Genomic DNA, 14145 nt, shown 5'->3' with positions numbered 1-14145 from the left:
ATACCTGGAAGGAAGGTACTGGCTTCCGGCATGGGGTTTGAGGAGGGTTCTGGTTTACTCTGCATTTTGGAGCAAATGTTCCCTTTGCACCCCATCTTGAGACTCTCATGTGGACTGCAAGACTGATCTGAGGACTGAGCCATTTAATCAACAGGTTGAACCATGCATGCACCTGCACTGTATTTGCAAGGTGGTTCATTTTAACTTTTAACACATTTTAAGTGCTCTTAGAGCAGCTCTGTGGCCTCACAGTGAAGAAAGCCTTTTTAAGATGCTTTCAAGAATTGACTGGGGAATTGTACGGGGAAAACATGGCCATGCCATTTCCATTTATTTATTTATTTTCTCTTAAAGTGCACCCATAAACAGGACAGAAGTGATCCAGTTTTTTTTTGGGGGGGGGAATGAAGGCAGCAAAGAACAGAAATAGGGTGATCCATCCATCCTTATTCCAACGTATGAAAAGAGACTTGTGTGTGAACATCTTTCCACTGCCTTCTTACACAAGGGTGGATCTCTCTCTGCATGGAACATTTATATTAGAAGTAGGTCTGAGTTGGCTTAGGCAGTAGAGCAAGAGACTCTTAATCTCAACGTCGTGGGTTTGAATCCCACTTTGGACCAAAGAATCCTGCATTGCAGGGGTTTTGGGGGCAGAGGACCCTTCCAATGCTATGATTCCATGATACCTCTGGTGACTGTAAGCTTTCAAAAAAGAAGGTTGGGCGAGGTGACCCAGTGATTACCTTTCAGTTTTATAATTCTTTCTGTCATTCAAAGCCCCCTGTAAGAAAGGGAGGGGGATGGCAGCATCTCTCTTCCAGTCTAGATGCATCTAATGGAGCATTAGAGAGGAACTCACAGATCTACAGGCAGCTTTTCAGAGTCTCCTCGGGAGACCTACTCCACAGTTTGAGATCTACGGCTGTACTGCTGAATTTTCTGCATCAGTGCTTCTTTTTTTATCCTGGAAATGCAGAATTGTTTTAATTGCAAGTCCACCTTATTTGATTTCAGGATGTATACTCAGTTTATGGCTATACTATGCAGTAAAGCCATATGCTGTAAATTATTTTCCCTTTGCAAAAGCAAAACAATTTCACTTAACTCCTTAAAGTCTGGATGTTGAAGGTGAGCAGGGCAGGAGAGGGTTCCTTGTAAAATACATCTGTGGCTGATTTTGAGGAACTTTTATGCGACTTAGAGATAAGGGGTGTATAAATGAAACAATTTTGTTCTACTTATGATGAAGTGCTGGGTCAGAGGTCATAGCCATGTCACTTTTCTTAATGATTTTTTGACTATATGACTCCAGCTTTACTGGGTTGGAAAGCAAAGGTTTTTCCCCTGCTATACTGGCACCAGGCCAGTATACATAAAAAAACAGTGTCCTGGGTCACTCAAGTGAGATGTGTTTACACTGTGATCCTGTTATAGTTAAATAGATTTCTTTGGATGAGATTAATTAGGGCTCCTTCCTGTGTTAGATATCAGCAAGGACAGCATGTGTGTACTTGCGCAGTGCCCTGTAATGTGGACAACAGCATACATGTGCGTGTTTTTCTCAACATTCATGGCTTGCAAGAAACTGTCAATGGCCCTAGCTCCTAGCCATGTACACACAGAATGAAATGTATCTGCCTTACATGCTACAGAACACACACTGTGCTTGCAGAGTGCATTCACAAAATATTTAATCTGGCTGCTCTGCACATTATCCAATCCATTCAGTGCGATGTTTCCTTGCAGCTATGACAAAAGCCTTATTGAGGTTGTGCTTTCATTTGGAATTTTGTCTTCATCTTTGAGCACTGGAAGCAGAAAACCACAGAACATTGGCCCCCGAGGAACACTTAAGGCAGTGCAGGAGCATTTTTCTGTGGACACCATTCCTATCCTGTAATGTGGAAGACAAGTGCATTTCCCCTCTGCAGACAGGAGGGGGAATCATAATGACTGAGAACCGATTCCAGTCTGGGTCAGGAGCAAGTGAAATGTGAAAGAGACCATTTGGATGAAGAATCCTATGTTCCTTTAACCCATAGAAAAGCAACAAATGTAGATGCATCTTAAGAGGGCACTAGCATATTCTGGGAGACTGGGCTCAATAGCTAAGCTCTTCTTTCACTCTTCTCTATCTGTATTTTTTCTCTGCATTGAAAGCAAAGCCAGCTCCAAAGGTAAAGGTAAAGGTAAAGGACCCCGACCAACAGGTCCAGTCATGGCTGACTCTGGGGTTGCGGCGCTCATCTCGCTTTATTGGCTGAGGGAGCCAGCGTACAGCTTCCGGGTCATGTGGCCAGCATGACTAAGCCACTTCTGGAGAACCAGAGCAGCCCACGGAAACGCCGTTTACCTTCCCACTGGAGCGGTACCTATTTATCTACTTGCACTTTGATGTGCTTTCGAACTGCTAGGTTGGCAGGAGCAGGGACTGAGCAACGGGAGCTCACCCCGTTGCGGGGATTCGAACCGCCGACCTTCTGATCGGCAAGTCCTAGGTTCTGTGGTTTAACCCACAGTGCCACCCGTGTCCCAAAAGCCAGCTCTAGGGGGCTGGCAAAAAAGCCCAGGGTGGTCCCCAGTGCTTTTCTTTCTTTCTAAAAAAGTGTTTAGGGGTACTCTCATTTTCCTACTCATATTGAAATACTGCTCCTCAATGAGGCCAAACATAGATTCACAAAATGTTTAGGGGTATGTGCTAAACTGGTGGTCCCTCTCTCACATCAGTGGCCTGCCTGTTAGTGGGCCTGCCTGTTAGTCATGGTGGGCTGCAATGGGAAGCACTTGCATTCTGAGTAGCACAAGCAGGCTGGCTCCAGATCAGATTTTAATTTCCTATAATGCCCGAGAATGCAGATACATTGGGGGCACTGGGGGAAATTAATGGGTGACTAGAGTCTGCCACTCAGCACTGCTATGAGCACAGAACTGAATTGTTTTTTTTTAAGGGTGGGTATAGAGTAGGCATTGGTGGTGCCCTTTCCTGTGACCCTGGCAGCTGCCCAAGGATGCTGGGTACAGATGGGAACAGATTTCAGACCCACCTCTCCCAAGCTGTTGTGTGCTTCCCTGCTTTCTGGGGGGTAACCGACAATGCTAAAAGTAACAACTTATTTCCCATGGGATTTTGCTTTTATGTGGACATTACCTCCACAAAGAAGCTTAAAAGCACGACACAGATCTTCATTGCTCTCATCTTCCTTCCTTTCCCCCTTTAATCTGCCAGAGTCAGCACTATCACCCAAGCAGTTATGTCTGTTTTCCTTCAGTTGTACTTGGGAAAGCTAAATAAGGACTTCCCTTATGATGGCTCATAAGAACCCTTTTTCAGGGAAATACTGCTTCAGGTCACCCAGTCACTGCTCACCTTAACCAGCCAGAAATGGACGCTGTTATCTGTAAATTGCAAATCATCACTGTTGGAATGGAAAAGGTCTGCAAGCCAACTGCAATATTGAGCTACTATTGCTACATCAAACAGGATGATTCAAAATTGATGGAAATATAATCCAAGTAAGTTTGGCTAACATCCACAATAATTGGATAAATTCTCAGGTGCAATGAATCTTGACATATTTCGAAATTTATCCAGGATTGCACTGTGTGATCCTCATACAATTCATTTACACTGTATGGCATATTCTTGCTCTGTTGCTTTATTGTATTGCCTGGCAATGCTGTTAATATATATGGACATCCTATTTATTATTATTCACTGCTGGTAACGCCACAATATGTGGGAACGTGTTAAGATCTAGTAAAATAGGTTCACAATGCCAGGACTTCTCAGGGAAGTCTTCCTCACACTTTAGGTTTATTCGCACGTTCTGCTCTTAATGAGGAAACATGTGAGTTGAAACTCACTACTTTGCCTGTTGCAACCTCTGGAAGAGGAGTTAGGGGTAGTCTGAAAGTCTGTTTTGCAGCAGCAGTAGCTGCTTCTTAATAATTATCACATTGCATCTTGACCTTTCTCCAAGGAGCTCAGGGTGGCATAGATGGAGTTATCCTGTTTTATGCTCACAACAACCTTGCAAGGTAGGTTAGGATGAGAGAGAGGGTGTTGGATGGATGTGGATATTCCATAATATCTATGATTCCACCCCCCTGCACCGTGATCAGTGCCCTGGAACAGACGGATGGAAGAGAAAAATCTGAGGCATTGTACAGTTAATTCGCTTTGTCTGACTTCAACACAAAGGCTACCACTACATGTGGTGTGTAATATATAGTTTGGGTCTCATTAAGAGGATACTGTGGAAACTAGATCTGTGAGAATGATACTGGATTATAATATACTTGGTTATCATAAACTCTATGTCCTATTATTTGGATTTTATATTATTCACTTCAAAGGGCCAGTTATATTATTTATTTTTTTACGATGTATTTAAGCGGGACGTAATAAGCAGCAGGAATGTCATCATTTTTATTTCTTTTCAAAAAAAGGAAGAGAGAGAGAAACTAAATTAAAACTGCTGAACTTTGAAAGAGGCCAGGGGCAAGCTAAGTGGAAGCCAAGTCAGAAAGTTGTGAGAGGAGAGAGACATAATCAGAGGAAGAAGTCCCCAGTTTCTTGTGAGCTGCCTGGGTTTGCTCTCACACCTTTCATTCCTCTTCGGATCCATATTGGTTCCTCAAGCACAAGGAAGAAACTGCACTCTTTCTCATATTCCTCTCGGTCAAGTATTCTAAGGGTAATGTATTTCCTGTGGGGAAACAAGACAAAGGCAAAACAAATGGTTGGCTTTACACACACACACACACACAAGCACACACATGCTTTTAAGTCTGACCAGTCGAGGTAGGGGCAGTCTGCAATGGCAATGGAGGGGAACACACTGCCACACATCCCTCTTTTATGTATGTAAAAGACCAGAAAACCTCTGTTCCAGAAACCTCCTTGTCTGATTCCGTTTGGTTAAGAACCCCCTCACAAAGTTAGCTTTGCATTCAGGTAGAGCCAAGGAGGATTTGATTCTAATTACAACCGTGCCAGTATTTTATCTCAAGCATAAGTCTCTGAATCTCGAGAGGTTAAGACAATTTATTCAAACAACCTATAAGGTAGATAAGGGTGAGGCAGATGTTCATTCTACGGAGAAGGAATGTGTGCGACGTTAAGAACCTCGGCAGGTTCTCCCCACAACCCATGTGAACACATTAGACTGTCTGAATCCAGCCCTTGTTCACAAAACCTGCTACTCATCCTTTTTGCCCATTCTCCAGAGAATGAATGCCTGAAAGGAGTTATAAGGAGTTATAAAGGTGCTCTGCCATTTCCTCACAGCCAACAATTAAGCTTCATGGCAGAACACAGATTTGTCACATAGTACGGTGCCCTGGACCTCAGTCAAGAGGAAAAAGGTTTTCGCTTGCCATACCAGTATTGAACATAGGTTAAATACTGGTTGTTCTGGGGAACTAAATAGAATTTAAATTAACCAGATGCTACTCTTTCCAAGATTGTGCCTGCATTTTACAGCAAATGGAAAATTTGAGCTCAGGACATTCTAGCAACGGCCTCTGTGGCCAGTGACTCAGCTCTCTGCCCCTTTACATAGATAAGGGAATGTGTGTTTTTGAGACTCCATGAATGGGAATGTGCCAGGCATCCATGAGTGATCAAGTCAGGTGCATACAGGTAGGGCTCAGCCCCACACAGCCGGTCCTTTTCACCTTTCTTTTCACTCATCTCCACCAGACGGGGCTCCCCAATCTCAACGTAGAACGTCTTGTTTTTCTCATACTCCTCATCATCAATTACTTTGATTGATACCACTTTGCTGAAACAGAGAAGGAGAAGGAGAAGAAGAATACAGGTTCAAGAGTAAGGCGAGGGAAGTAAAAAAAGAAAAGAAAAGAAAAAGAAAAGAAAGGGAAGGAAGTAAAAGAAAAGAGGAAACTGCACAAATTCAAGGAAGAAATCAGTGGGTTATTGCACCATGCACTTGAAATGATGGCATTCTATGTTAGTAATATGCAACGGCTCACAAATGCCTCTGCAAAAACCACAATTGAATGGGATAATTTCTTGAAGAACCTAAGAAGAGACCTGCTGAATCAAATCCAGGGCCCAACTAGTCTAGCATCCTGTTCTTACACGGCATCCTTTTCAACCAGATGTCAATGAGAAGCTCACAAGGATAACAAGAACGCAAAAGCATTCTCCCCACTTGTGATTCCCAGTGGCTACAAAGAAGTATACTGCCTCACACACTGGAGGCGGCCATTGTGGCTGGTACCCATTGATAGCTTTACCCTCCATGAATGAGTCTAATCCTCTCCTGAAACCATCATCCTAGTTGGTGGTCATCGACTCCATCTTATGAGGGCGAATGCTATTGCATCCCATAGCGGAAGTCATCTAACTTGTGTGCTCTGCTATCACTCTAGGGCATATCTACACAATAAAACCTACATTGTATACCACTTTAGCTGACCTGGCATCTCCCAAGGAACCCTGGGAACTGGAAGACTGATGGGGATGCTCAAAGCTGCATTAGACAGCACTTGCTACTCTCTAAGTTAGGAAGCCACCAGTAGTGTGGTTTTAAAATGTGGGTATGCTCCTGCATTGCCTATTTTTGCTCTGCATCCTTATGTTTCCAATGGAGGGGAGTGTAGGATCTGCAAATCTGGATATGGCATCAGGGCACTGCTGCTTCACAGCCACATCATGTGATGTTGGGGAAGGGCAATAGCTCAGTGGCTGGGCACCTGTGTTGCATGTAGAAGGTCTCAGGCTCAGTCCCCAGTATCTCCTGGGAAATATTCCCTGTCAGAGAGCAGCTGCCATTGAAATCCAAAGGCCTTGCTCCCAAGTGAACATGTTTAAGATTGTGCTGTTCATTCGGTTTCCCCATGCTAAGTGCAAAAATATTCAGGTTGCACCAAAAGAGAGCTGTTTAGCGTGACATACTGCCAGTTGAGCATGCACAGGATTGCAGTTTAAGGCTTGGTATGCCTTAGCAGCTTAAAATGCAGTGAGCTTGTTCCCCCCAAAGTCACATTTGCACATTGCTGCACACATCAGACAGAGGGCAGGGATGTTTTCACCCAATGCACATTACCTGTTTGTTTCTCTGTGTCAGCAACTGCCCCCTCCCTCCCTGAAATCCTAATCATGAAGCTGTCATCTGTGCATGCACAATGGCTATCTCAAATGTACACACCCCACTTAACTGCAAAGTGAATGTTTTCAAATATTTTCAAATAGGATGAGGGGAAGCACATAAAACAGCAGGATTTCTCAACTACAGGATAGGTATGGATTGTGACTAACACCACAGGTACACAGTTTCAAAAACCAGCGGTGGGAGTGCATTGGATAAAGAGGTAACAGCAATGTGTACAAAGCCTAAGACTCCACAATCACCCCTGTAATCCATCCAAAGACAAATGGAACACTGGGGCCCTTTTCATCATGTCCAGCAATATTTTATCTTCCCACCCACATTTTAACATCCGATTTGAAGAAGATAAGTGTTCTGGTGCATGAGAAATCTTGCTCACAACTCTGTAGACTGCAGTAGGAGTTTTGCCCTGCTGTTGCTTCTGAATCTGTTTTTTCTTCCTAAGCAAAGTGGGTTGTGATGAATGCAAATAGCTGCAAACTGCTCTTGGGCATCCACTACATTTCTTCAGGCAGGGAAAAGTGGCATGAAAGCGGGAAGGACCGCAGCTCAATAGCAGAGCATCCGCTTGGTGCGCAGAACACCTCAGGTAAGGCTAGGAGAGGCCCTGTTTGAAATGCTGAAGATGGACTAATGAGCTGACTTAGTATAGGGCAGCTTCCTGTGTTCCTAAATCAACCCTCTTCATCAAGAGGATCTCAGCCTAAATTGCTTCATCCACTTTTCTTTCCCTTTTTTTCTACTTAAAAGGAAAACGGAAAATAAGTTGCAACGCCACTGGAGAGTTGGATAATCAGAAATTCTCATGATAGATTATAGCAGAAAAGAAAACATTCACTCAGAAAGCCATGCTGCACGAGCCACTAATTTATACATCTATACCTATATGCAAACACATTCTATTACCCTAAAACCGATCAGTCAATGCATCCATCCATCCGTGTCTCCATCTCCCACACAAACACAGCAATAATGCTCAAGGTACGTCAGCCTTATTTTCCAGTCTGCCAGGGGACACTGCTCCTTCCTTGCTCTCTACCCCAGTGGCGTAGCGTGGGTTGTCAGCACCCGGGGCAAGGCAAGTAATTTGCGCCCCCTAACCCATGGATTTGCGCCCCCTAACCCGTGGATTTGCGCCCCCTAACCCTAACCCCCAGATGTTGCGCCCGGTGCGGCCGCCCCCCCGCCCCCCCACGCTACGCCACTGCTCTACCCTGCTGTATCTTATGGTATGTCTGATTCTGCACATTATTAACGTGGCGCTTCAGAGCTAAACAGCATGTTATCCCAGGTTTCCACTTCAGCGTCCTTTGACTGTCATTCTAGTCTACTGAACTCTGTGTCTGTTTGTGTGTCCGCAGGGTGGGATGGAGTTTTAAAAATGGTGAAAATGGGCTTCCTTTCGTTTGATGTGAACACTGAAAACGAGTGTCCCCAGCTACTTCCATAATCAAACTGAAAAGGCCAGGGAGAGAGGATGTAAATGAAGCTGTCCTTGCCAAGAGCTGTTGATATATGCATGAGGATTTTCAGCACAACGGCCTTTAAAAGAACTAGACTTAACTTCCAACAACCAGAAATGTCAAACACTTACCTGGAAAAAAAAATGTAACCTACTTACAATCGTCTTCCTTTTTAGGCCCCTGCTTTGTATATGTTATGACGAGTTGTGTGGCAAGTGATGGTGGGGGAATAGCTCAGTTTTAGAATACATGTTTTGCATGCAGAAGGTGCTATAGTGGTTGGGAAGCCCCCTTGGCTGAGACGCCGGAGAGGTGCTGCCAGCCAGAGTAGACAACACTGGGTTAGAGCAGCTTTGCCTCAGGCAGTTTTCATATGTTTATCTTTTTAATTCTTCACGACAGTTTGGGACCAAACTGTGTGGGTTTGAATCCTTTGAATACACAGGATGCTATGGCTCACCCACTATTTTCAAACAAATATAATTTGCACTGTTTTCCATCCTGTAGTGATACACAGGAATGGAGGAGCTTAGGGCAGCCTTAGGGTTTTCGGTAGTGGCGGAATCAGGCTACAAAAGGCATCTGACAAAGTAAATATGACCGGCTATTTCTAGATGCTTGAAACTGGTCTCGGACGTTTTTAACCGTCCGTAAAAATGAATAAAACAGCAAAAAAGAGTAGATGGATGTCACAAAATCTGTGCATGAAATCATCTAGTCTGGCCATTCAGTGTTGGCTATAAAAAGATACACCTCAACAAGCTTTCATAGGAAACTATTTATCCATGGCTTTTCACAGTCTGGAAATGCAAAGGGATGCTTGAGAATGGAAGAAATGGCAGGGAATCAAGTTGAAGAATACTTCTTTGGTCCTCATAGCTGTTGGTTTGTTGTTCTTTTTCAAAGAGAAAATTCAATTATATTTTTGTCTGATGCCTTAACAGAGAAGCTTGACCTATCCTCGCACCTTCTTATCTTGAACCACCATCCCAGCAGATTCCATCTGTTATGGGAGAATTTATCAATGTAATAAAGGAAAATAAAAAGATGAAAAAGCTGCATACAGAAAAAGCTCAACTGCAGCAAACCCCGCCTAAGACCTGTATAACCTGTTGTTCAACCAGGTGACTCTTTCTTGACATAACAGTTTTCCAAAATATACCATTTCTCCCACCTTATGCATAAAAGCGATTCAATTTATAGAGAAGGATGGAGGTGTTTATCTTATCAAACGAACTCTGCGGCTTGCAAGGCTTTCTTGCCATTAAACACATACCCATACACTGCAAATGTCCCACTGTCTCAACTACATTGCCCTGCCCCTTCTTCATTATCAAAACATTTTTATTTCTGTTACATCCAGTGTGTGTCATTGTGGCTGGTGCATACGATTTCACTCAGATACTTCAAATCCCATCTCAACGTTCCTCTCTCTCCAGCACAACGCATCACATTTATTAAGGTGCAACAGTGCAAAAGGCTCATTTTAGAAAAACAAACCAGATGAAAAACCTAATCAAGCAAATCTTGGAGGAAGGAGTGCATAGCAATAGAAATCCTGTACACCAGGCTTCTACAACCTAGTGCCTTTTTGGACTCCAACACCCATCAGTCTCAGCCAGGACAGCTATGCTGCTTGGTGCGGATGGGAGCTATGGCCCAAAACATCTGGAGGGCTCCAGGTTGGTGAATACTGCTGCAAAGACAGTGAAATCAAATGGCACAAGATATTTGGTGCAGACAGGCTTATATGTTTTCATGAAATATTATATTTCATAAGATGGGAGACTGTCTGCTTGAGCTATCTCAGTTCATTTAATTTATTCCTTTTTTTATAGGCTTTCGTACTATGGTACACTCTGAAGCTGTTGTCTACCTGTTGGACTTACCTATCCTTTGAATGGTGAATGTACCACCCTTGACCATAGGTTTACAATATGGACAAAATAATACGCAAAAAATAATGAACATTAGAACATGGTAACACAGCAAAAACAGTGGTCAAAACAGCAGCGGCCAAACCCACAGTATCTATAAGGCAGCACAAGGAAAGCTGGGATAAAAAACCCAAATTCTGAGAGATGTAGCCTGGGCAGGTCTTTTGTGGTTTTTTGTTGCTGTTGTGACTATCTTTCTTTTCTGTTGAGGACTGCAGAAAGCAAGTAGGCATTAATGGATGGAGTATCAAACCTGATTACCTTTGGTTCTATGAAATCGGCCAACCTAGTGTGACTCCCTTCCCATCTACTTTCGAATTTCATCAGAAAGTGCTTTGCTAAGGTTGTTATCAGCACTGCATTCTTCTCTCTTTTCATAATTTAGATCCAACGGCAAAGAACGCATTGTTGGAGAAGCACAAGCACACAGAGAGAGATGTGCTTCCTCATACTAAACCAAAAGCCTTTCATGTTTGCCCTTCATGCTTACAATAAAACTCATTTACTCCAAGCAAAAGATATCTGTGAAAAGTTACAAGGCTGTGACATAGCTGTGATTGGTTCCTCCTGCCCCATGAATATTTGCAATAGTTTGTTCCATTAATGATTGCTACAGCAATCATTTTATACCAAGGCTGGGGAGATTTTGCAGAGGCGGGAAGCCAAACTGAAATAACGAGAATTCTTGGGCGGAGGACAATCTGCCCTCCAACTCTGATTTCTACTGCACAAACAGACTCCTTCAGTTTCAGATATGGGGCTCTACAGGTAAGGAGTCAGGTGCAGGTCAGCCCGAAAGACGCAGGGCTCCATTGTCAGTGAAGGTAACTCTTTATTCAATGAAATGGCATACAACTCAGCAACACTTCCCAGTAGGTCTTGCCCCTATGGAGCATTTGCCGGGACTGAAGGTCCCTGCTTTCCATCCCTTCTAAGGCTCCTCCTCTCCTAGATGTTTCCCAAGCAGTCTCAAACTGCATCTGCCCACCTCTGGCCTCTGTTCCACCCTCCTCATTATCCTGTTTAGAGACAAGGGGGGAGAGGAGCTCGTCACAGCAGGAGAGGGAGATTCCCTGGAGCAGCCTTTTGATGCCCCTCCTCTGCTTCTGCTTCAGCTTCAGCCTCAGAGTCTGAACTGCTCCCTGTCCCAGGTTCCTCCTACTCACTGAACCCTGTTGTCCTTTCAGTATCCAAACTCTCCTTCTCCCTCTGACCTCTCCTCAGTGTCCCACCACCAATCCCTAGGCTCTGAACCTTCCTCCTCTGGAGTTTCCCTTGGGCGTTCCCTGGCTGGGGCCTCCCACCACTCCTTGTTGCCCAGCCACTCCCTGACAATCACATGCAAAATCTAAAGAGGGGTGTTAGCATTAAAGCATGGAAATATCTCTCTCACACTCCCACACCTTTGGAAAACAACTTACTTTTCTTTATGAATGAACTGTGTGATCTTGCCCACAGCTTGCCAGTTAGCCATTTCTGGTTTGTTGGCTAGTTTACTGCATTTATATAATACATTTTTTTCCTCCAAGGAGTTCAATGTGGCATACGTGGCTCTACCCTTCCCCCACTCATTTAATTCTCACATCAGCCCTGTGAGTTAGGTTAGGCTGAGAGGCAGAGACTGGCCTAAGTTCAGTCAGTGAGCATCACGGAAGAGTGAGGATTTGAACCCTGATCTCCCAAGTACTAGTCCAGGTTAAAGTATGTTCTGCGGATGCCTGATTATCGTCTTCCAAAGCAACTACTCTATTCCGAACTTAAAAATGGAAAGCGTAATACCAGTGATCAACAAAAGAGGTTCAAAGACTCTCGCAAGGCAAATCTTAAAAAAATGTCGTATAAGCACCGACAACTGGGAAACACTAGCCTGCAAATGCTCCAGTTGGAGAACAGCCTTTACCAAAGGTGTCATGGGCTTTGAAGATGCTCAAACTCAGGACGCAAGGGAGAAATGTGCTAAGAGGAAGGCACGCTTGGCAAACCTACACCATGATCAACTCCCACCTGGATATCTAGGACCCCAATGTGGAATGATGTGTGGATCCAGAATTGGCCCCCACAATCACTTACGGACCCGCTGTTAAAACCATGTTTATGGAAGACAATTTTACTCAGCTATGAGTGATCGCCAAAGAAAGAAAGATCCCCATTCTACCATGAAACTCATTGGCTGACCTTGGGCTTGCCACTGCCTCTCAGCCTAACCTATGTCACAGGGTATGGTAATAGTTTTTTCCAATTAATAATTGCTACAACAATCATTTTATACCTGAACACGACTGGCCCGTAAGGGCAGGGGTACCTTTACATTTACCTTTGGGACGCGGGTGGCGCTGTGGTTAAAACCTCAGCGCCTAGGACTTGCCGATCGTCAGGTCGGCGGTTTGAATCCCCGCGGTGGGGTGCGCTCCCGTTGCTCGGTCCCAGCGCCTGCCAACCTAGCAGTTCGAAAGCACCCCCAGGTGCAAGTAGATAAATAGGAACCGCTTACCAGCGGGAAGGTAAATGGCGTTTCCGTGTGCTGCGCTCGCTCACCAGATGCAGCTTGTCACGCTGGCCACGTGACTCAGAAGTGTCTCTGGACAGCGCTGGCCCCTGGCCTCTTAAGTGAGATGGGCGCACAACCCTAGAGTCGGACACGACTGGCCCGTACAGGCAGGGGTACCTTTACCTTTACCTTTACAACAATCATTTTATACCTGAACAGGGTACATTTTGCAGAGCTGGGAGGCCAAATTCTAATAACTATCATTCTTGGAGCTGTGGAACTCTAATCTCCAGCTCTGCATTCTACTGCACAAACAGACTCCTTCAGGGGTAGCTGTATGGATGCAACTGCTGCATAGTATCACTTTATTAAAATGAAGGAAGAAAAAAGGAGAAGATGCTATGTTATTAAAACTAACGACAAATGCCACTGTAGCCAAAGAGGTAAAGGAGGCACATGAGGCTGAACATTCTCTTATCTATGAAGCTACAGCCAACACATGGCACTAAATTGTGTTTCCAGGCAACTGTGGACTGCTAATTAGGAGCAAGAATGAGAAAGCCAATATAACACACTCCCTTCCACATTTTTTATTAAAAAACATAAAAGAAGATTTCTGTGGAAATGTGTAATAATTCTCTGCCTCCTCGTTTTTACTACAAACAGACATAGATGCAAAGCTGACAACAGCAACTCAGACCTAGACGTTTGTGCCAGCAATCTGCCTCCAAAAACCAAACATACCTTCGCCGATTCTATAATGTCATTACTTGAGATGGCCTCCCGAAGCTGTTGATGTGCCATTTCCCCAAACAATTATTTGCTAGCATAGCTGGAGAGAAACGAACGTCATTTTCAGAGAGCCAACGTTAATTTGGATCGCTGCCTGCACAAGCTTCCCACTTGCATCTCAAGTAAGTCTTCTAATGGTAGGACTAGTCCTGGTCCCTTGTTCTCATTGCACAGGCAGCACAAACAGGCTGGCCAGATAGGGAAGAAGGCTCTGTCGATATGTGTAGCTATTGTCTGTATTCTAACATGCTCTTAGACAGCCGTTAGCATCTAATGATTGGAGGCCAAACCAGAACATGAGGTGGAGAGGAAGTGAGAGAAAGCAG

General features: G+C 44.3%; 1 protein-coding gene across 14 annotated transcripts in view; it reads right to left on the bottom strand.

Annotated features, from left to right (window-relative positions):
• SLC8A1 (solute carrier family 8 member A1) overlaps positions 1–14145 on the bottom strand; it is a 301989-nt gene that overhangs the window by 51125 nt on the left and 236719 nt on the right. For 6 of the 14 annotated variants that reach the window (XM_083733174.1, XM_083733176.1, XM_083733170.1 and 3 more), the window contains exon 3: positions 4609–4712. In XM_083733174.1, coding sequence (XP_083589300.1) covers positions 4609–4712 — 104 coding nt within the window. Of the gene's footprint in view, positions 1–4590; positions 4713–5682; positions 5790–14145 lie in introns of all 14 variants that reach the window. The other 8 variants (XM_083733177.1, XM_083733167.1, XM_083733165.1 and 5 more) reach the window with 2 other exon arrangements.

The sequence above is a fragment of the Podarcis gaigeae genome, assembly GCF_964106915.1.
Source record: "Podarcis gaigeae genome assembly, chromosome: 3".
Lineage (NCBI taxonomy): Eukaryota > Metazoa > Chordata > Lepidosauria > Squamata > Lacertidae > Podarcis > Podarcis gaigeae.
This window is presented reverse-complemented; position numbering and strand designations above follow the sequence as displayed.